The sequence below is a fragment of the Magallana gigas genome, chromosome 2 (genome assembly GCF_963853765.1).
Source record: "Magallana gigas chromosome 2, xbMagGiga1.1, whole genome shotgun sequence".
NCBI classification, from domain to species: Eukaryota; Metazoa; Mollusca; class Bivalvia; order Ostreida; family Ostreidae; genus Magallana; species Magallana gigas.
The window spans coordinates 28,780,468-28,805,538 of NC_088854.1; the positions used below are offsets into that span (position 1 = coordinate 28,780,468).

General features: G+C 33.0%; 1 protein-coding gene across 2 annotated transcripts; it reads left to right on the forward strand.

Annotated features, from left to right (window-relative positions):
• Positions 1-139: 139 nt before the first annotated feature.
• Positions 140-24,719, forward strand: LOC105324687 (heparan sulfate 2-O-sulfotransferase 1). Of its 2 annotated transcripts, XM_011423831.4 has the most exons (9): positions 140-384; positions 1,999-2,105; positions 3,074-3,100; positions 5,068-5,241; positions 9,952-10,037; positions 17,293-17,431; positions 20,770-20,867; positions 21,181-21,338; positions 21,586-24,719. In XM_011423831.4, the coding sequence occupies exons 1-9, from the start codon at positions 270-272 to the stop codon at positions 21,804-21,806; spliced, it is 1,125 nt and encodes a 374-aa protein (XP_011422133.1). In that variant the 5' UTR covers positions 140-269; the 3' UTR covers positions 21,807-24,719. The 2 variants fall into 2 exon arrangements, with proteins under 2 accessions (XP_011422133.1, XP_011422134.1); XM_011423832.4 differs by lacking the exon at positions 3,074-3,100.
• The last annotated feature ends 352 nt before the right edge of the window (positions 24,720-25,071 follow it).

A 25,071-nucleotide genomic window follows, 5' to 3' on the forward strand; every position in this document is an offset into this window, starting at 1 on the left:
TTTTTATAGTAAATTTTAAGATATCTTATGATAAATAATCATTTACAATTAAACAGCATCAGAATGAAATTGATTAAATTTCTTGAGATATGATAATTTTTTCCAGTTTTTCTTTTACGAAACGAAGTATTAACATACGAAGCTATATATTTTAGCATGTTTAGATTGACAAGTAGAACATGATACACAAGAGGGCATGTGAAGTTCATTTTGTGTCGGACTGTGGATATGGGAGATTAATCTAAAATTATGGTGACATTTTCCATGAAATGAAGCTGTTTACATGGAGAATGCAAAATCGCCAGTGTGGTGTGGTAGCGGCGATAGTTACTATTGGATCATTGATGATGTGTGTTCATTTATTTGGAGAACTTAAAAAATTAGGTTTGTGTGAATATTTTTTTTTGTTTGTTTTGTTTTGTGATAAATGTTACTTTGAAAGAATAGAATATGAATACTTTTTCTCTAATGAAAAAAATTTGATATCTTGTAAATAGTAAAAATTGAACTCTCTCTCTCTCTCTCTCTCTCTCTCTCTCTCTCTCTCTCTCCTGACTACAATGAAATAATTGGTATTGGAATTTTGTTTAAAAAAATAAAAAATAAATAAATAATATTCCACATAAAGCATTTCTTTTACTTTACACTGATGGAGCAGAACAAAACAATTTCACGGCATTTTAACTTGACAGTTGTGAGTTTTAAATTTGAAAAATATAAAAGTTTCAAAGTATAAACTAGTTTATTTGAGCACTGTTATCATATTTAATTACATATAACTAAAATGATCTTATTTGGTAAAACAATGTTTTTTAAAAAATTAATTTTATTAATGTTATGAACAACTTGTTAAGAAATAAACAGGAAGAAAGGACTATGTGTGGTATGGTCAAATATATGCCCCCAATTTTAACCAATTTTTAAATAGTGTTGTATAAAAATCAAATCTTTATCAACCATTGTACAGTGGATGCCTATCACTTTAATCTTGATATATTTTCATATATTTTCATTTTTGCTTTATATTTTGCATTCGGAAGTATAGAGCGCAGGTCTGCTCAAGTAAGATTTTAACATGTTTTTCTTCAGATAATTATACACTGTATACTAAAAAATGGTACTTGAGCAAGCCTGCATGCGCTCGATGTTTCCCAGTCAAAAAACCATCGGAAAACACCCATATTTCGCTACAAAACATCAAGTTATCAAAATTAAGCAATCTTCTTGACGTCGTTTCTACATTATAACGAAACGACATTATGACATCACTAAAGTGATAACCTTTTGCACCCTTATTTTCAATATGATTATAACTACCTTTGACCTTATATTTTTAAAGCAATTTATAAAACTTTAATTTTGGGGGCAAAAAATGCATAAAACCGCACAGAGTCTCCGCACATGGAACAGTAGTACATGTACTGACACAACATACACATACAGTGTGTGAAGGACATTGAGTGAGTGTTGTGTTGATTTTTTAACAGTATATAATGCAAAAAGCTTTATCAGATAAACAGTCATCGCAAACTGTAGTTTACCAACTGTGAACGAACTATTTGGATTTAAATTTAAACCCAGTCTCTAGCATAGCAGACAGATTTAAACCAGCTTCCCTTAGGGCTTAATTTGAAAGAGACTGTTGTTTGTGGGGTTTTTTTGGTATTCCATAGTTCTCAATGCAAAAAAACCAAGGCCTGACTGTGGCTTTTGTTACTGTATATTGAAAAAAAAAAAATGTAGTAAGGTTTTATATTTTTATAAAGTAAATTTAAGCTGTTGAAAAATCAATTGACAATTTAGCTAGCATATATGAGTTTGAAGAGGTGCCAGGAAAAAAATTATTCATAAATGAAGAATCATTCTGGAAGTTTTATACCTATCACATAGAAAATTTATTATCATGATTATGATACACAGTATAATTGTGAACTTAAGTGTATCTAAGCCTATGCATTTCATTCAGATTTTTGCAAACATTTTCATTTTGGGAATTAGGATCTGCTGTTGCTCAGTTACAAGATGAACATGGAATAAAATCCAGGTCTTCTCGTAACTCACCTAAATCTTCTGGCCACAGGCACTTGTCTGCTGCAAAAGACCAGGTATGTGTTTAGTCGATAATATTTGCCAATAGGTTACTGTCAATACCTAATTAAGTGTTAGAAATTAATATCCATGTAACATTGTGAGAATTTTAAACTCTTTTATTGATATTTTAACAGTGTAAACTACATGAAATTACAGCAAAAGTTTGATGCTTATTTATATAATTTTATTTTCTGGAGATTTGATACAAAATGGCAGAATCATGAAATTAAGTACAAGTTTGCCTGAGTATCAAATGTTGCTTCTTGAAAAGGCCTTTTCTGACCCTGTGCTATTTTTCAGTTGAGTAAAATGTGATAACAAGCAATTTAATTCATTTTCTTGTAAGGATTTAAAATTTATAGGAAGTTCATTTTAGAATCTGAACAAAATCCCAGTATTTTAATAATCTTTACAAGTTAGATGATGTGGTTGTTTCTTAGAATTATTATTAATTTAATTTGCTTTTTACCCCCAGAAGTTTCAAATTCTCACTGCTTCTATCATTATGAAAAAAATGTGGTCTCCATAAAAAAAAAAAGAATACTTTTTTCAAAATCTAAGATTCTTTGATTGACACTCATATATGAGTCTTTAAAATATTACTTTTTTTACTTACTTTTTTCCAATAGAAAAACCAGATTTTGATTTTCTGTTAAGCATAGTTTCTTTGTAGGAAAATAATCTATATAAATTTACTTATCAATGTCAAAACCAAACAATTCCATTTGACATAAGGTGAAGGAGTCTATTTAAAAATCTTAGGTACCCCATAGTTTTCATATGTTAACTATTTACATATTTGTGTACCTAATTACTTAGCTATAAAGCACTGGATGTAAAAATTGAACTTCAAGAATAAGTTGTTTGAACACATTTTTTTCAAACAATTCCTTGTGCAATTTTGAATAATTATTGATTAAAACAGTTGATGCTATATATTTGTTTTGAAACAAAAAAGAAAAACTTTTGGTCATTTTTTTAGCTAAACAAAGTACCAGAGATAGTCCAAGTAAGTCACTTGATCATATCTCACTTGTAGATGTGTACTATATAGTCTACTCTACCAAGAGACCCCCTGATCCTTTCAACTTGATTATTCTTCCTCAGATTATTCAAGATGATTGCCATGTAGACCAAAATTCTAATTTTATTTTATTGCTCAAAATACTATATTTTGGGATTTTTAAGAGAAAAAAAATTAAATTTAGGTATGCATCGTACATGTATACAAACAGACAATAGGGCATGCAGTTACACAGCAGGTGCATATTTAATGTTTGCTTAGAATGTCAGAGAAAATGACATATCACTTGAATTTTATCCTGTATACTTGTCAAATGGTACATTTATTAGCTAGAAGAACACACCATTTAAGGAATTAGAAAAACATTCGAATAAGAGAAGTATTGTATTAACAATTAAACGATTCATAGAGTAAAATATTTGGATTTGAAAAATGCAAGTGTTCTCTGGCATGTACATGTATTACGGGATATGTTGTATGGTAGATGCATGCTTTGATATGTGTAGGTGCTTGTAAACCCCAGAGCTTTTCGAGTGTATTCTCAGCTATGACTTGATATATTCTTTGTTGGAAATGGACTTACCTTTGTATAAGGAAGTGACTTTTATATAACCATCATATACTATAGCTATTGGGGAAACTTTTTAAAGAGTCATTTATTATTTCCCTTCATGCTATGTCATATTGACTATGCAGAAAAGATAATGACAATTAGACTGCCAAAATGCTTCTCTAAGAATAGTTAACATTTTATCTCTTATTATGATCTTGCATGTGACATGTGCGGGCTAATATTGGATTTGCTTGTTTGATTATCATCTAAATTTAAAACAAAACTTAAATACGTTGGAAATTCTTTATTGAATATCTTAACGTTTAAAAGTTACTTTGGAAATTACAATTGAACAGGATATTTTATTTTAAAGATTATAATATTATGATTACAGATTATTATACATGACAAACTTTTTTGTGCAAAAACTGATCAGAAACATAGTTTTATTTGAAACGGGAAAATAAATTGGATAAAAGCGTAAATGTGCATGGTAAGAATCACATGTAATAGAAACAAATGTGATTCGTTATCACCAGTGATAAGACAGTTCTGCAACATTTCCAGACTCTCTTGTCTGTAGCAAAGCACAATTGCAGCACCACCTCAATTTAGAATGTCACAGTAGGGAAGTGAAGTCTTGTAATGCACTTCATCATGCACACACTGTTTTATAGTGGGCTAGTCAGCCAAAAATGAAAGCAGTTGCACACTGATCTGCTGATAATCACAATTATTGATAATTGTGTTGTTTTATGATTTTCCGTTAAAATTCTTTGTTGGAATAGAGCACTCTTAACATTTGTTTTATATTCAATTTTGCTGTAACTCTGCCTTCCATATTTGTTTCAATTACTGCCAACAGTTGTAAAAAAGGGACTCTGGTGTATAGAACTGGGATCAATTTAATCAATTAACGTACCCTTTAAAGTACTTAAAATTTGGATTTCTTGATTTATTAAAAAGATAAATTTGGTGCAATATGAACGAAAGGAAAAAGAAATAATGTAACTTTGGCAGTCAACTGAATGAATGTGTTTGAAATTTTAGGTTTTAGACACCTAATATGGTTTAGGCTGGCAGATATTTTGAGTGTTTGCATGTTAATGATTTTGATAAAGGCAAATACAATACATGTAATGTCATGTATAGAAGAAGATGCTTTTTATGTTGTTGTTTTTAAAATTAAAATATGTCAATTTCAATTAATTTGAAATTTTTTTATATGTGAACATGTTTTCCACCATTAATTGCTACATGCACCTGTATTTACTTTTTAAAGTTTTTGTTTTGCCCCCTTTTTCATTTCAAACTTAATTTGACCCATTTATTTTTAAATTTAACTTGCTTTAGGTTTACCATTGTCCTTTAACTTTACCTGACATTTTTTCATTCAAAGGTTGAGCTCACTGGCCATGGAGATGATGATATGGTTCTCATCTACAACCGTGTACCCAAAACAGGAAGCACCTCCTTTGCTGGGATTGCCTATGACCTTTGTAAGGTCAACCACTTCAATGTTATTCATGTCAACACCTCCAAAAATGCTCATGTTATGTCCTTATCTGACCAGGTGAGCACACAATTGGTGGTGGGGAGAGGGGGGTTACTTTATTTTCTTAGCTTCCCACAGGAGTTGCTTTGTCTGATAGTGTTTATGTATGCATGAGCACGAATGGATGCATGCAGATAGGAGGTCTTAACTATGGTACTAGATTTATGAGAAAGGAAGTTTAGCCAAATTTATTGAGTGCAAATATCATTCCAATCAATGTATGTTTTTTTCCCTCTTGCACTGCATGCATGTTCTGGTTAAATCAATTGTGTGGAAAAGTAATGTTATCATGAAATGAAACAAAAGTAAAAAAAAAGAAATTCAATTTCCCCGATATTTGTATCAAATGAGACTGACAAATAATGGTCAACCCTGTCTGCCTGTAAGTCTGTTCTTTCTTTTCTGTCTTGTCATCTTTGGTGTCAGGGCTTGTCATTTAATGTTTTTGTTCTTTATAAGTGGGAAAAGACTGATAAAGAGATCTCCCTTGCTTGCTGTGAGGTATTAGGTTTTTTGTGTTTCTATGAGCCACTGTACATGAAAGTGTAGTCCTGATGTCTCATCTCAGTGTTACAATGACATTGGAATTGCATGTTAGCCCCTGAGTGGTTTGGATAAGTTCTTGCTTTAGGATACAGGGAGTTTTGTTTGTAGAGGGAGCTAGATGTCATTTATAATACCAGTATTTATGACAGAATATGAAATACTGTCAGTTATGTTTTTATTACGGGTATACAAATACCAGTTTTAAATAATTCTGTTGTTATGAGGGTTGGTATTTTTTGTTTGTGCATGGATTGTGTTGGTTTTATTTGCTTAGTGCATATATTGACTTTCACTCAAAAGTGAATCTGACAATTAATGCCCAGGACAGGTTACCACGCTAGCTAGGATTTGGATCCTATTTTAGATTTAATAGTTATATAGAAATGAATAATCCTACTATGTAGTCCTTAATGTGATTAAGGGTACTTGGGATATTTACCTGGGTGAATAAAATGTGAGGAATTCAGTGAGAGCCTAAAACAATTTTCTCTTATCTTAACATTACACAAGATGATGTCTTATAAACTGACATTATTCCAATATGATTAGAATGAAATAACTTGCAACTGAAGGTTTGGGGGGTTTTTTTTATATGAAGAGTAGAAATTTGGCATTATCTATCAATAAGTTTATAGAGGGTCAATAAGATAAGAGTGGAGAGGGGAGGTTATATCATTTTATTCCAACTTTTTTTTTATCTTGTTTTCACCAAAACTTACAGAGTGATGAATAAGAGGCCTCTGTTTGTTGTCAAACTGTTTACTTTATCTGATGAAAAAGCTGAATGGAAATAAATCGCTTTGAATGTGTGCAAACAGACAAAAATACAACAAATTTTCTGTTTCAGAGAGCATGTTGAACTATTTGCTGATTATGGGATGAATCGCATTCAGAAACATTTTCCCTTCTTTTTTTTTTCCTTCTTTGCTTTTATGATAGATTCACTAAGTAGTCATTGATTAACATTTCATTTTCTACAGATCTATGGAAATGACAAGTAAACCACAATAGTGAAATATGGTGCAAAATTTTCATTGATAATTTGAGACCATTTAAATAGCTCCCAGTTGAAAAATTTGTATGCGGTAGTGTGGAAGGAATTTGTTTTAGCCACCTGATGTGCATTAGCAATAACTTAATTCTGCATTGTTTTCTCTGCAAGAGACAAACGCTCCAGGGATTTAGACAGGTAGAACGCTGGCTGCATAGAATAAACAGTGGCAGATGAAGAAATTCTCTATTAGCGTTGTTTACCAAGCTAAATTGACTGGTCTAATTAGATAGCCAAAAATAATACAAACATCAGATGAAAAAGAAGGAAGGATGCTATATGATGAACATATCTCACCAAAAAAAAAAAGGATGAGAAGTCTGCTTTCTTGACCGACTGCTGGTAAATTGGTTTTCTTGAAAGTTGGATATTGGAAAAAAAATTGTGAGCTTTTAACTCGTAATTTAGTCTGATGGAAACCCTTGAACGAATATTTCGTTCATGTTTTCAGTATTTGTGGTAAATTTTGTCAGTGTTATCTTTTTTGTGTTTTCTGCCCTTACTGTTAAGTCTGACCAAGTGTTCTGATTTTCCAAAAGTGACCTGAGATTGACCCCTCTTGACCTCAATCCTAAAAAGCTGGTGACCCCCAGAGTTCATTTTAATTAGAAGGAGTTATAGACCATATGATGAGACTTGTTATTTTGTTTGCTGATGCGGTTTGTAAGGAGTTGGTTTATGGATGCCTGCTGATAGCAGGTTCATTCTGATACCACAACTCTGCCTGACAGATAAACCCTAGACAGCTGCCACACATAACAAGTACTAGACATGTCCCAAACAAATAGTTCTTACATACTTTACAGTGTCGTCTGCTTTTTCAATCAAATGTTTGGCATTTTCCTTATGATGATGATCTGTGTTGACAACTTTCTTTTGATAGATGCTTCAATCAAATGTTTGACAGATTTAGAATTTTCTTCATTCTGCAAGTTGCAAACTTTTAAAAACCACGAAAATTGTCTTATTAATTGTCTAATATTATGACTGAATTATTCATACAGCATTGCTGTCATTTTTCATTGCAAAAATGTGTATTTCTGCCTTTAGTATTCACACCCAAAATAGTTTGTTATGAAATTAACTTATGTAGATAGTGCCCAAATTAAAGAATTTACCTGACTTGCCAGCTTCAGTGATGAGATATAACATTCTTCAATCACTGACATGCCAACTCTGTGTATATACCCATGTAGGCTTCATCTTGATGAACCATTCAGCACTGTGGGAGAATTTAGATTAACTTAATTAATGAAACCTAATGTGATGCTTTGTAAGGCACTGACTTTATTGCCTGATAAAACCTCCCTAAGGTTTTTAAAGGGGCACCTCTTCGTAGGGGGTGGTATTGAAAGCAGTTCTATACTGATGTTTTAGACTTGTGGAATATTTCTCCCCATCAAAGACATAAACATGGCCAGACTTCCAAACACAAATGTTCACTAGCAACAAGGAATGGAAGACCAGTTTTGTATAATCTAAACATGTTTTTATCCCTTTGTTGGTCTTGATAATCTCTGTTCAGACATCGTGCTTGTAAAATCCCCTCGGCTTGAGTGGAATTTGCATATTCATCCTTGTTTGCAAAATCTGAAATGATTTCTCGGGGCATCTTGGCGATTAGGATGGCGTTTCTTGTTGATTATGATGTATGACATGTCGAAGTATTTTGGACTTTTCTCGCTTAACGAGAGCAAGCAACTATGAGCTTTGGCAAAAGAGAGATTGTAAATAGGAATGTATGTAAGTTTCCATCATCATCTATGATATGCCTCCTTTACTCACAGAGTCTTTCTTTAATTCATGTATGATAAGTTTTCTTTACTCACAGTCTTTCTTCAATTCCTTTTCTGTGATTGTTTCCCTAACTAAATCATTCTGTAATTTTGTGCTTATGTGGTTAATCAAATGCTCAGAGTTAATGCGATTAGTATTGAATCATCCTATAATATATGTACATGTATATGAATGGAATTGCAAAACAACACACAAAAATAATGGATGGTAGTATATTTATTCATGTAGTTAGAAAACTTACTGAATAAAAAAAACAAACTGGTGGAAATTGATTGATGAAGGAAACAAAACATAAAAGATCTGCTAGACTGATCATAATCAAATTAGTGCAAATAGTAAAAAAGTTTGGTTCATGTATATCTCTATAAATATATATTATATGCATGTCGGGCCAAAATAAAATCATTGTTAGTTTGGAATTGCCTCCCGCCTCATTGAAATGCTCCCCGCTGATAAGATTTTAGAAGCAAAAAATGAAGAACTTTTGTTTATTGGAGATTTTTAATTTTTACCAATTTTAATCAGTTAAACTTCAAGTTTGAAAAATAAAAAAAAAAATAAAAAATCCCTCTCTCCCTTCTTGGTCTAGAAAGCCCATGCAGCAATTCCAAACAAACATTTTTTATGGATGACATCATGTGTTTTTGATCAATGCAACATGCAGACCTATATGCATTTTACTACTGAATACCATTGCCTTAGATTGAGTCATTTTTGAGGCTTTCTCTGTCTTACTTAAAGGTCATCGCACCTCAGTTGGACCTTGCTGGAGTCATAAGCACAATGGAAAAAGATAGTCATATCATGCTCTGATAGTATTGTTAGTTAAAATCATTCTCTTTGGTTTTAGGGCATAATTATTTGGTCTTGATAAATTGATAAATATGTATTATAATAGGATGGTTTTATTTCTTGGTTCACATAAAGTTAGGAAAAAGAAACTGTATTACAGTATACTTTATGTTATTTATGGATTGGATGAGAAGTGAATTATTTAGGAATAAGGAATCATTCTTTGAGTAATTTGAGGTGATCAAATAAGGACAGGGTTGATCAAATACAATAAAGATATGATAGATTTATTATTTATATTCATATAATTTTTAGGAATTGTATAATTAAATATTAAAATAGCCATTGATGAAATATATTGGACTATACATTACAAAATTGATTCTTAGTGTTATTACAGACAAAGGCATTGGGAAATGGAAATATTTGTGATAAGAGCAATATGTATTAAAATCAAATTGAATTATCAAATTCATGATTTTTCAGTATTATGTCTATCTGATGTTTTTAACACTCCTGATTTTCTGGATTCTCTGTTGCAGATGAAGTTTGTCCGCAATGTGACTGAATGGGTGGAAAAGAAGCCTGTCATATACCACGGACACACTGCATTCCTTGACTTCTCCAGGTACGTCTAAACAAACAAAGCCTTTACCTACACAATTACTGCGCTGGCAAGGTACATAAGGTAAATAGCTGGTGATGGATCGTGTTTCCTATTGATACAGCACTGCATGCATGTAGCAGACTATTTCAAGATATTGTTGTCCATTTGATGCTTGTTGGGCGGAGTGTACGTTCTTCATTGATGATAGCTTTGGAATTATCGTTCTGTACATGTACTTCTTAATAATTGCTGTAGGAAAAGGTCAATGGAAAAAACCCACCCTTTTGATGATTAGTAAAATTACTCAAATACAAAAAACTTGATTATAGAGTTACGATGATTTGAGGTTATAGGGTCATACAGTGGTTCACATGCAGTAATGTTAAAATTGCACAGATAGTGACAAACTACCAGTAGTAGAAATAATCAAGATTTATAGCAAAGGCAATCAAGAAACAACAGAGATTTGAGCAACCAATTAAAACTTGGTGACAAAGTTCACAAGTCTTCCACAAGAGCTGTCGGTGTCTGATACTTCATCTGCTTCATTTGTTGTGACATCTGCCATTTTATTCAGGGAATGATATCAGAGTGCATACTGTTTGGTTTTGTAGATATACTGTACAAAGTACATTTACACATGATTAACATTATATGATAAAACATTATGAAGTACTTCAAATTGTGGCCTGATAAACTGTTTTTCATAAATTTCGCCCATTCATTTGATAACCAGGAAAAAATTTTGATAACTCCCAAAATGAAATGTTATATATCTGGAGGTTTTGAGCCAAATTGATCATGAATGTGAAAATAGGAAGTGTTAAAGTTTCTGATAATTATCCATCCAAGTCCTGTAGTTTTCCTTGTCCAGTTCAGAATGTCATGTTCAAAGCACAATTGTCAGGAAGTCAGATAGATGTAAACATTGTTGGTAAGACACATTGATTGACAGGGTAAATGGAATTCAAGTTTTACCTGTAATCATCAGTAAACTATTCAGTTATGTATGTTCTCAAGCATTTTGGAGACATCTTATTTTTCGACATGTGAAATCTTAAAAGTCTATCTCTTTGATAAAAGATGTGTATACATTCTTCCTACCTGCTGTGTCCCTTTGATAAAAAATGTGTACACATTCTTCTTACCTGCAGAACTACACGCTATACCCTTACAGGCTTACCCAGTGACTCCCCCTACCCCCCAAGCCCCACCCCCTCCCCACCCCCAAATCCAGTGAATCCAGGTTGTGAGTGACTTCTGTGCAATATGTTTCTGTCATGCACATTGCATGCTGTAATCCACTTTTCATAACAATGTGTAATTGTGAGTTGAAAATGTAAATAAGATAGTGTGAAGCATGCTCTCATTTGACTAAAGCTTTGGCAACAAATTATTTAACTTCTGGCAATAAGGGAAAAACAGAGTTAAATGCTGCAGTAAATCTATGCATTATGTCAAATGTTCTGCTATTTTGGGCAAAATTAAGGATGAAATTACGTTCTGCTATGTAATATATTGAATTGTACTATTACACAGTGAAATCAATTTGGCTCCAGTCATGAGTCCAGAATCTCCTCAGTAATGCTGGTTTATTATGGAGGTCTCTGTAATAGAGATTTGACGAAGGCCAAGAATGCACGGGATCCTAGCTTCAAATTACATCAGATTTTTCACGATCAGTTACTTATTGTGATTGCTACATGAAATCAATAGACTGCAGGCTTTTGTTTGATGGGAAAATCATTGGAAGCTGACTATTTATAGTCCCTAAATCCTGTCACTTTTGAAATTCGCTAAAGATGAAAGTTAGCTAGAAAAATAGTTGCCCGATGATTTCCTGTTGGATCGACATTTTTTCCATTGTGGAATAATAGCCTTAATTCTGTTCATTAGCTTGGACACTTGTAGTAATTGGGAGAGGAATTTCTCGTTTGTAATGAAGCAAACAAACTGCTCTTGGTACATGATTATTCCATCAAAGTTTTTTGGCCTTTAGGGAATTTCTGTCTGCATGCATGAAAATTCCTGTCATTGGCATCACTTTTACCATTAAACAGTTTAAACTGTCAGTGCTAAAAGTCTTCTCAACAGATTTCAAGAAAAACAAGATTTCAGACAAGAACCATCATAGTTCTTCCCTGAGTATTTCAACTTTTGTGGCTAATGTACAATCATTAGTGTTCATCTGGAAAGAAATGTAGGCCTGTTGAGGATTATTTCAACAGCAAAGAATTTGAAGTATTTAAGTAGCAGATATTTAATTGCGTTGCAATATTGAATACCTGTCTTTTGTTGTCAACTTACAATCTCCCATAGGCGAGTGCAGGCCAAAGTAAATATTACATAAATTTATCTGCCTCATTTTTTGTTTGCACCTGTAATGAATTTAATCCTCAACAAACAGACAAACTGACAGGTTGCTGTTGATTTTCCTGGTGTATCTTGTTTACCCACACTGCAAGTAGGCGGCTGAAGGGCATGAAGGCCAAGAGGCTTTTAAGCTATTTCGAAATCCTCAGGTTGTGCTGGCGTATGTGGCAACTGCTGCGAGGATAACAGATATGACAGAAAAATTGTGACAATGTTTCTATGTCATATTACAGGTGTTGACCACTCAAAACCAGACTCCTATTGATTATGTTATGAAATTTGATTAGTTAATCAGGTTTGATGTTAAATCTTATGATTTCTCATTGTTAAAGACAATCATTTTTTACCTTTGGTGTAATGGCAATTTTAAAATGAAGTGACAAGTGTGATTGGTCAAAAATAAGACATAACTGAAATAACCCTGAATAATAAAAGTATGTATAGATTTATTTCTGTATGTATCAATCCTCTTGAGGGTTATCATTCCTGCCAAAAAAATCATATTGCTTCAAATTTTTAGATAAGAAAGAATTCATTTTTTTTTCAACTATCTAACTAAGATTTATTTAACAACATTACTAGCAGTCCAAACAGTTGTGAAAAAGTTAGGTCAATGAGGTAGCTAGATCACGACTCAACTCTGCTGAGACAATGTAAACCAAGGTCCGATGTCCTTTGCTAAGTGAATGTATATTCATGTACTACATGTTACATTATGGAGGTCTAGCTTTTGCCATTTTCTCTGGCCTTGTCTGTGTAATATGTGCTGTGTATGTTATACGATATGGATAATAGAGAACAAGTCTAGTTTTTACATACAGTGTGGTGTTGTCCTAGTTGTTTTTAATCAGCACTCCTAAAATTATATGTTTATTTAGTGTTATTGAACCAATTGCTTGAATATTATGTCATGGCAGTTCATTAAGTTGGATTTTTCAGGCATAATGTCTCGTTAGAAATGCATTTAGGATGGATATTCGGAAAGGGGGTTATTCAGTGAAAAGTAAACAAGTGGAAAGAAAAAAATATTACCTGAAAAGTGTGATGATTTATTTTTAATTGATTTATCTCTCAGTTTGATCTTTAAAGATTATATCTTTGGCCCATCATCTGTTCTCATGCCTGTAAGAAAATGGAACTTTAAAAGCATTTAGCGATAAGCCTTAAAAATAACCATAGCATCAAATTTATGACATGCAAATATAATCTACCCCCTGATAAAACCTTGCTGCTCCAGCTAGAGTTGTAAATGACATTCTTCAAACCTGAAGTGTGTGTGTTTGCTTAGGCTCTCTCGTGCTTTATGATCTGCAGACAGACTCATCACAGTGATATATAGCAGCAGCACAAAACCGACAGCTTCATGTCTCCCCCTTCATAAAGCTCACAGTAGAGAATTAGTCCCTGTCTGTCTCCGTCTCTCTGTGGAATGAGCTGACACTGGTGGGTATCAGAGGAGATGGGTGGGCTCGTGTAGTGTAATTCTGTTTTATTGGACAGTTAATTGGCAGATTGGGGGTGCTCAGTCATTATATAGTTAATGTATTAATCAACATAATGTGATTTTAGGAGGAATTTATAATACTGAATGCATAAAACAACTCTTTCTGTTTATACCATATATCTCAATTTTCTTCTTTTATTTGATTTAAGAATTAATTTATTAACAACTTTTTGAGAGAGAGAGAGAGAGAGAGAGAGAGAGAGAGAGAGAGAGAGAGAGATTTAACTTTTTGATATTGTTTAAATAAAGAACCATTTTGCAAATCTGTAATCCATAACAATCACTAAGTTTGCTTATCACTTCATCTAAATGGTCCAGAAAGAAGATTGTCATACAATGAGGGATTGTGTTAAATTCATTTTTTTTAAACAAATTCTTTAATGATTTCTCATCTGTTAAAGCCACTTGTATATGTCAGAAGTTTTCAAGTTTTTAATGTTTGCTACATGACTACAGGAAATTCCGTCGCGACCACTTTTCAATATCCTGATAATTCCTGTGATTGAAAAGCATGACTAACTAATCAGATACATGTAATTATAAGTGAGATTTCATTAAAAAGGGCTAACTCAATCTTCACCCTAAAGCCCAGCTTTTTCTTATGTGCAATCAATGCTGGGTAATAAACTGTAGATGCCCATGAACAGGGAATGTATGGCAGCCTTGTCTGATCTGGCCTGTCTGCAGTCTTCTTCTGGTCCGTTGAATGATGTGTAATTATAGTGTACTGAGCTGTAGTAAGGTCTTCCCTTGATCTCGGGTCCAGTGTGATTCATCAACTTGTCTGGCCTGTAGGTCACAGAGCTGTTGTCCACTGGTAATTCTAGTCCTCTGACCCCCCTGTGACCACCGAAACAGATTCTTAGATAAGTAAAATTACAGCCAATTTCAGCCCTGATTTATAGGGTAATGCTTGTTTTGAGGGTACTTCTGGTAGTACTTATAAGGAGTGTTAATGGCACTGACTTGTGTTGGATAAGATGCATTTGAAAGTACTGGTAGAATGTTAGAAATGGCTTGATTCTAATTTGTAGATTTTGATATAGGAGATGCTTATTTATATGAAAATAAATTGTACAATGCCCCAGGGCTTTTCCAGAAATGTTAAAAACTGTTGCCTTTGATTGTAATAAATGTGCTTTTGCAAGATTTATACATAATGTGATGATTTATTACTAAATCATATTACTTAAGCTGTCAACAACAAAAAAGTTGCAAACATGGGCGATTGTGTAACCTAATTATTAAGCAAAAGTCCTAACTCTTCCCCAATAGCAGTGGTATTTTGCTGAAAAGTACCATTAAACCTGACTGAGATCTTTTGTTGTAATTGATTATTTCTTGTTGACTGCCCTAACCCTATGAAGTTCTAGCCCACCATAACACAGATAAGAGCCTTAAAATGAGAGGCTCTGAAGATCATAGTCCATCGAAGTCCACAGAGTCTGACAGATCTTGTTCCCTGTAATTTAACCTGCAAAACAAAAGCAAGCTGATTGAAGTATAGATGACCCTTGGAGTTGGGATAGCTTCGACTTTTGTTTTGATGAGATTTTTATCTTGAAGGAGAAAAAACAGTCATCAATATTGCAAGCTTGCTCCTAGATTGGTCTGCTTTGATCTTTTTACGCTATTCCAAGTTATTTCTTTTTATGAGCTAGGGTCTGTAAGAAGGTTTTTATTGAAACAATTTCTAAGGCAGTTTGAATTTTTACAGGCTGTATTATATAAGAAAATTAAAAGTATGATCATAGTATTGTTCAATATACAAAATTTTTTTATTATACCCCCAGTCCGAAGGAGAGGGGGTATACTGTTTTACCCTTGTGTGTCTGTCCGTCCGTCCGTCCGTCCGTCCGTCCGTCTGTCTGTCCGTCCGTCCGTCTGTCTGTCTGTCCGTCCGTAGCAAAAATTTCTGTCGCATTTATCTCAGCAACTATTTATCGCAGATGCTTGAAATTTTAACACAGTGTTTGTTAAGGCATGCCATATCATGGGATATATTTTTGTACCAATCGGACGTCAACTTCCTGTTAAATGACGACTTTGCTTATTTTTTAACTAAAATTTTCAAACGAATTTTCGTCAAAGATTTCTCAGCAACTGTTTATCGCAGATGCTTGAAATTTTTACACAGTATTTGTATAGGCATGCCATATCGTGGGATATATTTTTGTACCAATCAGACGTCAACTTCCTGTTAAATGACGACTTTGTTTATTTTTTGCCAAAATTTTCAAACAAATTTTCCTCAAAGAATTCTCAGCAACTATTTATCGCAGATGCTTGAAATTTTAAAACACTATTTGTTTAGGCATGCAATATCGTGGGATATATATTTGTATCAATCGGACGTCAACTTCCTGTTAAATGACAACTTTGCTTATTTTTTAACCAAATTTTCAAACAAATTTTCGTCAAAGATTTCTCAGCAACTATTTATCGCAGATGCTTGAAATTTTAACACAGTGTTTGTTAAGGCATGCCATATCGTGGGATATATTTTTGTACCAATCGGACGTCAACTTATTGTTAAATGACGACTTTGCTTATTTTTTAACCAAAACTTTCAAACAAATTTTCGTCAAAGAATTCTCAGCAGCTATTTATCGTAGATGCTTGAAATTTTAACACACTATTTGTTTTGGCATGCCATATTGTGGGATATATTTTTGTATCAATCAGACGTCAACTTCCTGTTAAATAATGACTTTGTTTATTTTTTGCCAAAATTTTCAAACAAATTTTCGTCAAAGATTTCTCAGCAGCTATTTATCGGAGATGCTTTAAATTTTAACACACTATTTTTTAAGGCATGCCATATCGTGGGATATATTTTTGTACCAATCGGACGTCATCTTCCTGTTAAATAATGACTTTGTTTATTTTAGCCAAATTTTCAAACAAATTTTCCTCAAAGATTTCTCAGCAGCTTTTTATCGGAGATGCTTTAAATTTTAACACACTATTTTTTAAGGCATGCCATATCGTGGGATATATTTTTGTACCAATCGGACGTCATCTTCCTGTTAAATGAGTACTTTGTTTATTTTAGCCAAAATTTTCAAACAAATTTTCCTCAAAGATTTCTCAGCAGCTATTTATCGCAGATGCTTGAAATTTTAACAAACTATTTGTTTAGGCATGCCATATTGTGGGATATATTTCTGTACCAATCGGATGCCAGCTTTCTGTTAAATGTCGACTTTGCTTATTTTGCATATTCACATCAGAGCGGGGGTATCACTAGTGAGCATTGGCTCACAGATATCTTGTTTATGGGGATTTTTTTTGTTATTATTTAAAAAAAATGAATTGGAATTTATGTTAGAGAGATCTTTTTTATGTCATTTTCTTAGCTTTGGAGTTCAATGTGTCTATCTTGTATTTATTTTACAGATTCGGGGTTGCAAGTGTACCAATTTATGTCAACTTGATTCGTGATCCATTAGAACGACTTGTCTCCTACTACTATTTTGTACGCTATGGGGATGATTTCCGACCAAATCTGCGAAGGAGAAAAGCTGGAAATACTGAGGTAAGCAATAACAGCAGCAGATTCAAAGTGATTGAACAATGCCCAGGTAAAGAAAGAAATTCCAGGTAGTGATAGTGTTGGTGTAGAGTGGTAACAGTGGTGGTACAACCACCTCAACCATCCTACAACAACACTACCATCATCTGCTCATCAATCACCAGCACTCAACACCACTGTCCCACCCAAACCCACAAACATTACAATCATCATCACCAACACAACTGTCCATTTACCACAATGACCATTACTACTGACCCATCCCAACAACTACTAGCTACCACCAGAACCACCAAAAATGGTCCAACCACCACAGGTTCCACTACTATATTGCCACCACCTGAAACTAGATCCTTTTAATACCTCCAATAAACTATAGATTAATTCTACTATCACCACTTAACCTTTTTTGCAACCATTACAACTTGCCATGGTACCAGTAAATGATCATTCACTACCTCAAAACAACCATTACCAATACCACAATCATCGGGACCCGTGAGGCAGGGCCATAAAACTAAGATGAGCTCACTTTTGATATTGGTCTCACTTTTCCACTATATATGCATTTGTTAAAATTGAGACATAGTTCAATTTTGATCTATGTCTCAATTTTAACAAATGCATATACAATGGAAAAGTGAGACCAATATCAAAAGTGAGTTCATCTAAGTTTTATGGCCCTGTACTATTTCTATGGAGCATGTACTACTTCTACTACTGTTACTTCCACCTGCATTATCTTTTTGCACTGTGTAAATGTATGTACAAAGCCAATGCTTACTGGGTCTGCCACCATAATGAAAAAAAATCGGTGTTATTTTGTATTTAAATGATAACCTTGAGGAACCAAGAAATGCACTATAATGTTTCTGTGAATGAGGAAACGGTACACTCAGGGTATAAGAAATTGAAATTCATTGTTGACAGCTTGTCAAATCTGACATCAATATCGAGTTACTGAAGCTTGAAAATGAGTTGAACTACATTACAGGATTTAATTCTGTGTTTGTTTGGTTGCATGCTCCAATAGAAAGGTCTTATTCAATGCATAATTCAGATTTTGGGCTTTTAATTTGAGTTTTAAGATGTTATCAGGAAAGAAATTCAATACAGCAACAGTATTCTCCATTATGGGCAACAAATTTGATTCTCGTGAATTATATCACACACATGTATCCAGTGTCAAAATTTGCATCAGAACCCTTTTTGTATAGAGGGCTCTTTTTGTCCCTCGTATCCGCTATACCTTGTATTTCAAAGCTACCGAGGGGCTCATTGTCATTGAAAAATTTTGAAAGGTTATGTTACCTGTGGTATAATTTTTGGCTTGTTATGTGATGTGCAGCATGTTTGAAGCTGTCTAAGTCAATATAGTGTTTTATTTACATGCAGGCAGTAAGGTTTACATGCAAACAATAGGGAAAGAAGTTTGATCAATTTTTTACAGCCAAAAATATCTCATAACTTATTTTTAACCTACAAAACATGCCAATGCAAATATTTCACCAAGATGATTTGTTGTTTTTTAATAATTTGATGAGACCAAAATATTTATTAGAGGTACATATGTCAAGGTTTTGAAACAGGGATTTTTGGGGGGATAGGGGTGGGGGTGAAGGGAAGGATGAGAGTTGATGAGATCTTTTGGCAGTGCACTTTAGACAAGTGAAGGAATCAAAATATGACAGCTGTTCTTGTTAATCATGAGTAGATGGAGAAGGTTCTCCAAAGTAATAGACATCTCTACTCCAAACACTAAGAATCATTGACAGAACCTGAAGTGTCGCTGTGTTAGAAATGAGGAAAGTTTGGCAAAAAGATCGTCTTCAAGCATGTGGGGGCATAAAAAATGTAAAAAGTGAAAACAGGTTGATTCATTTCTGCCATTTTACCTTCTGTTGAAAATCTGCACCTGATGATCATGCAAAAAAAAAGCTATGGGAGTTTTCGGAATAAAATTGATGAAAATGTCCATACAGTTGGTTGAAATACCTGGAGCAAATTCATGAGGACAATGTAAGGGTTATATAAAGACAAACACAAATCTGAATGCAGAATTGATTATATCTTATACAATTTTATTATTGAGGCAATATAATCAGTCACAGTTGTGCCATTTCCTCCTGTGTGGTTCTATCTTGTGGAAAAGAATGAGGTATAATTGGCCATTGTTTCCTAGTCCATAGGGAGATCGAGAGTATGTTAAGCTCTGAAGGAGGCATTTCTACCTCCAGTAAAGAAGATGTCACAGATTCCTGCAGTGGCAGTCAAGCTCATCAAAACATTGAATTTCCAGCCTTAACGATTAGTCTTTGCATGATGAATGTTTCTTATGGCCTCCATGGATAACGCAAAAAATGCTCTTTATATGAATTTAGGCTTCTAGGATGGCAAATATCTTGTGCTTTCAAATGCATGCAGATCGAGACAAAATGTCTAAGCAGTGTCTTTTATGATCTAATGCAAATAAAATTATGGAGTAATATGAAGGATTCTGACTTGTGATAAATCCCAGTTCTTCTTTTGATTGAAAAGCAGGACAAAGGTCTTACCAGATGTATTTGATGTAATTTTTTGTCTATCTCATGACAGTTGTTATTATGAAATGGGAGGAAATGAGTTTGTTATATTGAGAGATCCTGTAATTTAATTTGGAACAAAAAATACATTAAGCAGAGTAGTGATTGGACTTATTAAGGTAACTATGAGCAAATAGAGAGATCTTGATTCAGCCAGTACACTATCAGATGCCTGGTAAATTGGTTCCAAAGTAATAGTTTAACTTCATTTTAGAAGCATCAACACTGTGTTGCACTAGACATCGATACACTGTAACTTCCATAATGCAGAGTATTTTACAATTTCTGTGAATTTGAGAAAAACATTTCTAGAAAATATTGACAAATTGATGAAATTCATAATGATAAGTGTATGGTTTAGTGATATCTGTAGATTACTTCTTCTCTGAGACTTTCTAAAAAGTTTTTATGATGACAGTGCTTCAATATTTTGTGTTAAACCCTCATTAGTCAAGCTTAGCCATTCATACAAAAGTGTAAAAATAATTATGGCAATAATTTCTTAAAATTTTTGTTGATCTTTTTTTTTTTAGATATTCTTTGGTATAGTTTAACTATCATCTGATAATTTACTGATATTTTACTTAAATATTCGGTATACTTCCATGCTCTAATGCTTTTTTTACCTTATATTAAGTCTTGTACTTTAATTCATTTGATAATAAACATAATGGGTTTCACATGCATTATAAATATGGTTATGATCTTGTTATTATTGATTAAGTATTTGTGTAATTTCTTCCTTATCTTTTTCTGTAGACCCTGGATGAGTGTGTAGAGAAGGGAGGCAGTGACTGTGACCCAGAGCACCTGTGGTTACAGATTCCTTTCTTCTGTGGACAGGATGCTATGTGCTGGTAAAAGACCCATAATTTATAATCAAAATACTGAAAGTACTCGTGTTTAAAGTTTGACATGTTTAATGTTGATTGATCATCAATATATGATTTATACCTGTTCCCAGAATACTTTACAGTTAGTTCTCATGTGCAGTTGTTGATTTGAAGTCGGATACAATTCTCATAAAAAAATATCTAAGTTCTTGATACAATTGTAAAAGTTGGAGAATATCAAAAATGTTTTCCAGTTTATATCCATGTAACTATGTATAAAGACATGAAACCAACCCAATGTATGCTTTATAAAAGCTTGAATTGCTGTTTATTTCAGGGAGCCTGGCAACAAGTGGGCTCTAGAAATGGCCAAGGAGAACGTCCTGCGGCATTACCTGGTGGTGGGGATCACTGAAGAGCTGGGGGATTTTGTGGCGGTCCTCGAGGCTGTCTTACCAAGGTTCTTTAGGGGGGCTGTCAAACTTTTTCAAGAAGGTAAGCATTCTTCAATTTAGAATTAAACACATAGGACAGAATGTGCAGGTTTGAAAACTTGTTCAAATTTTTCTATGAGAATAACAGATATTACTGTGAATGTACTTAATATAAGGCATATACGTTTTGGCCAAAATTGATTTTAAAACAAGTGAACAAAATTGTTATTTTAAAAATTTTTATTTTATATTTTCAAGTTTTTATGTGCATGTTATTTAGAACTTTACTTGATTTTGTTACTTCTTAGGTACCAAATCACATTTGAGAAGGACTTCTCATAAAGTGCCCCCAAAGCCAGAGACTTTAGCTAAGATACAGGATTCCAAAATTTGGAAAATGGAGAATGAATTTTATCAATTTGTTCGCAAACAATTTCGCTTTGTGAGATCTCAGACTTTTCAACTGGTTAAAGGGCAATATGTTGAGAAAAGCAATCGATTCCATTTTGAAAAAATCCGACCAAGATGAGCTGACGTGGAACAAAGGAAAGCTTAAGCCATCACACTATTTCAGTAACATGGTGCTCTGTATGTTTTGTTGTTTATAAATTATAAACTGATTGGCTGATGTTAGATGAATAACTGTAAACAGGGTTATTTTTGCCCCATGTAATGTTCGCTCTTCTACATAATTTGCAAACAGTTTCGCCCTGTCTTAAATTTGTTCAGACACAATTGTATTGAAAGAGAGATAATTTGAGAAAATTAACCCAGCTTTTAATTTGCTACTGACAAGGAGGGAGGGTGAATATTTCCCTGTATACAGTTTAGTGTCTTTTTTAAGGCATAGAATATGTAAATACACAAAATTCTGCTTCCTTACAACACTTGTACACTGCATTTGCTGATAAAAAAATTGTTTATTCTTGTGTTCAGAATGACTATAAGTATTGTGATCAAATTTTATTGAAGAATGTTTAATGTTACACACAGCTTTAAGATATAAATATCTTTACCCAGTCATTGCATGACCTAATGAAATGATTTTATAATAATGTGCTCTTATGGTCTGTGTTAACTGAATTTATTTTTATTTCCTTTATTTCCTCTCCTCCCCCATGCTCATTGTTAAGAGATGGTGAATGGATATTTTCCTTCAGGATCATGAGATTTTTATGAAATAAGAGAACCTTTTTTTTAATTCTTAGGATCAGTTAATGTTGGACAAAGTATATTTTTTCCTGAACCTTTATCCCATGATCTGAGTAAATATTGTTTTCCATGATATTATGTTTAATCATTCTTTTTGCCTCTGCACTTGTTAACGAAGTATACTGAATATTTTTGTTAACCCATCTGTGTCACTGTTGAGACATATCATATGTGTATGCTAGGTTTATAACTGAGATGATAGTCATTGAGAAAGTCAGTGAAAAAAAAAAACATGCTGGTGTGAAACTTGAGAGAATAATTATAATCTTCTTTATAATTAGAATGTTCTCTTGTACTGGAGTCATGCTGGTAGTTTGAAAGTTTATAGGAATTTCTGTATGAAGGAACATATCAAGTGGTTTTTAAAATACTGCAGTATTAACATGTACATTTAATCCCACATTTCCTTCTTTCAAATAATAATTAGATATAAATGTAACTCAATAGACAGTACTACCTCTGTGAATTTTTTTTTTATTTAGAGTTACCTCTCTTTGTTCTGTTTTTCATGAAGGAGAAATTGTCATTTCTTAAGGAATTATATACCATAAAGAATTAATCGTACATTTTTTCTTCTCATGATTTTGAAGTATTCGCAATTAATACTACTATTTTTATTAGCATTAAATGATGTTTCTAGAAATTTCAAAGTATTGTCAAGGCTGTGCAAGTTAAAACTGACTATGTGAAGATGAACGAGATCACTTGTAAAGCCATTGATTGGTGTAAGATTTTATAATAAAATTCTGTCAGTGTTGATAATTCAACTATTTATCCACTAGGATATTTATTCATGATCAGGAACTTTATGTAAAGATATATTATAAGTCAGGAGACTACTGTAGATTCCTAATCAGAAGCGAGGAATTAATATACGAGGAAAATTGCAGGAAGCACATCTCACAGATTTTAATATCTTGCTTTTATATATTGAACAGATGTAAACTAATTGAAACTAAGATGAAAATTCCGCTTTGTTGACATCATATTCAAGCGATTTAATGCAAAATGGTGGAATTGCGGAATTAAGTACTCGCTTAAAATAAGGAATCTACAGTATAATATGTGCTAGAAAAAATTATTTAGCATTACGTGAATCAAAAGTTTATGATGGACATTGAGATGTCTTCATAATTCTGAACACAAAAAAATGTGGTGGTACAGTGTACTTCCAATTTTGAATATGTATTTTGGTTGTGAGACCAAAGTCTGTTGAATTTTGTTATTCATTCCATGTCTGTGTTTGTATATGTTTTAATTTCATATGTCTCCAATAACCACATTGTTGGAAACACACATCCAGTCTTACTTGCATCTATTGACCAAGAGCCAATTAAATCACTCATAAATAATGTAATGTTTATTGATCCAATTTCGTTGTTTTTTTTGGAGTTTTTTTGTTTTTTTGGGGGGGGGGGTAGTTATGTAAGAAAACATTTTACCAGGTATAAACTAGCTAATAAGGTCAATGCAAGAATTTGATAAAATCATTTACCCTTAAAAAAGAACAATACTCATATTTTGGTGTTTTATACTTTTATTGGCTAAATTGTGAGACATGCCGAGAAATTTTTATCTAATTGACCATGACCCAAAGTTTATTTGATACTGGACTGGGCTTCTTACACTGACTTGCATATTTTTTTTGCATACTATTGATCTAAAATCATAATTTTAGTTTTCTGAGATGATTTACTACCTGGTAATCTACTGTTATGAATTTTGAATTCTTACATCCCTTCTATATGGATGTGAATAATATAAGAGATTTTTAGGTATCCCGAGAACTTTTTTTACTTTTTGACAAAAAAGTGGCAAAGCATAATACAAGGTATTTGCTAAATACAGGAAAGTGCCATACTTACTTGACATTGAAAAAAAAATCTTTAAATTACTATTTCTTTTGACAACAAAGACAGTTTGTGTTAAAATAAAGGGAAAAGCAAGATATCACACTTTTTTGAATGTCAAATACAAGATGAATCTTGATGAAATAAATGTGGCTTTTTCTATGTCAGTGTTGAGAGAGTGTGTCAAATATTCAAGTAACTGTTAAATCCATTGTCTTCCGGACGTATGTTCATTTTATCTATTTTTTTGCCATGTAAATCATTGAATAGTCATACATGGAATTTAATTTAAACACATTTGCTGTTATATGATTTTACTTGTCATTTTATGTTTGTTATATGTTTTAAAGAAGGGATATTGAATAAAGTTAGAAAATCAATGTCTGGCACCTTTATTTTTCACTTATGCCGATCTTCAAACTGAGTAGATTTGCTTTACTGATATCATGACGCCAGGACACTGAATTAATATTGAATGCATTTTGTTAAAAAAGTGTTTAAAAATAAATGCATATCAAGGTCTTCTTTGTCCAGATGTTTAAAACCAATGTGAACTGACCTCAACCATCTAGTTTCATTAAGATCACTTGTGCAACCTTTCAACAAGAGTTGCTTTCATTTTGCAAAGCGTTAATCAGTTAAGCATGCAGTGTCTCAGTCAAAAGATCGAGTCATTGACTTGGTTAAACTGATTGTTTTTCCAGACTTGTTTTAATGCCCAGAATTAATATT

Bases quoted from the DNA above. Each gene is read 5' to 3' on its own strand.
- LOC105324687 (XM_011423831.4), top strand. From the start codon at position 270: ATGAAGCTGTTTACATGGAGAATGCAAAATCGCCAGTGTGGTGTGGTA. The intron at 2,106-3,073 runs GTATGTGTTTAG...TCATTTTTTTAG, and splicing joins TGTCTGCTGCAAAAGACCAG to CTAAACAAAGTACCAGAGAT. The intron at 10,038-17,292 runs GTACGTCTAAAC...TTTATTTTACAG, and splicing joins GCATTCCTTGACTTCTCCAG to ATTCGGGGTTGCAAGTGTAC.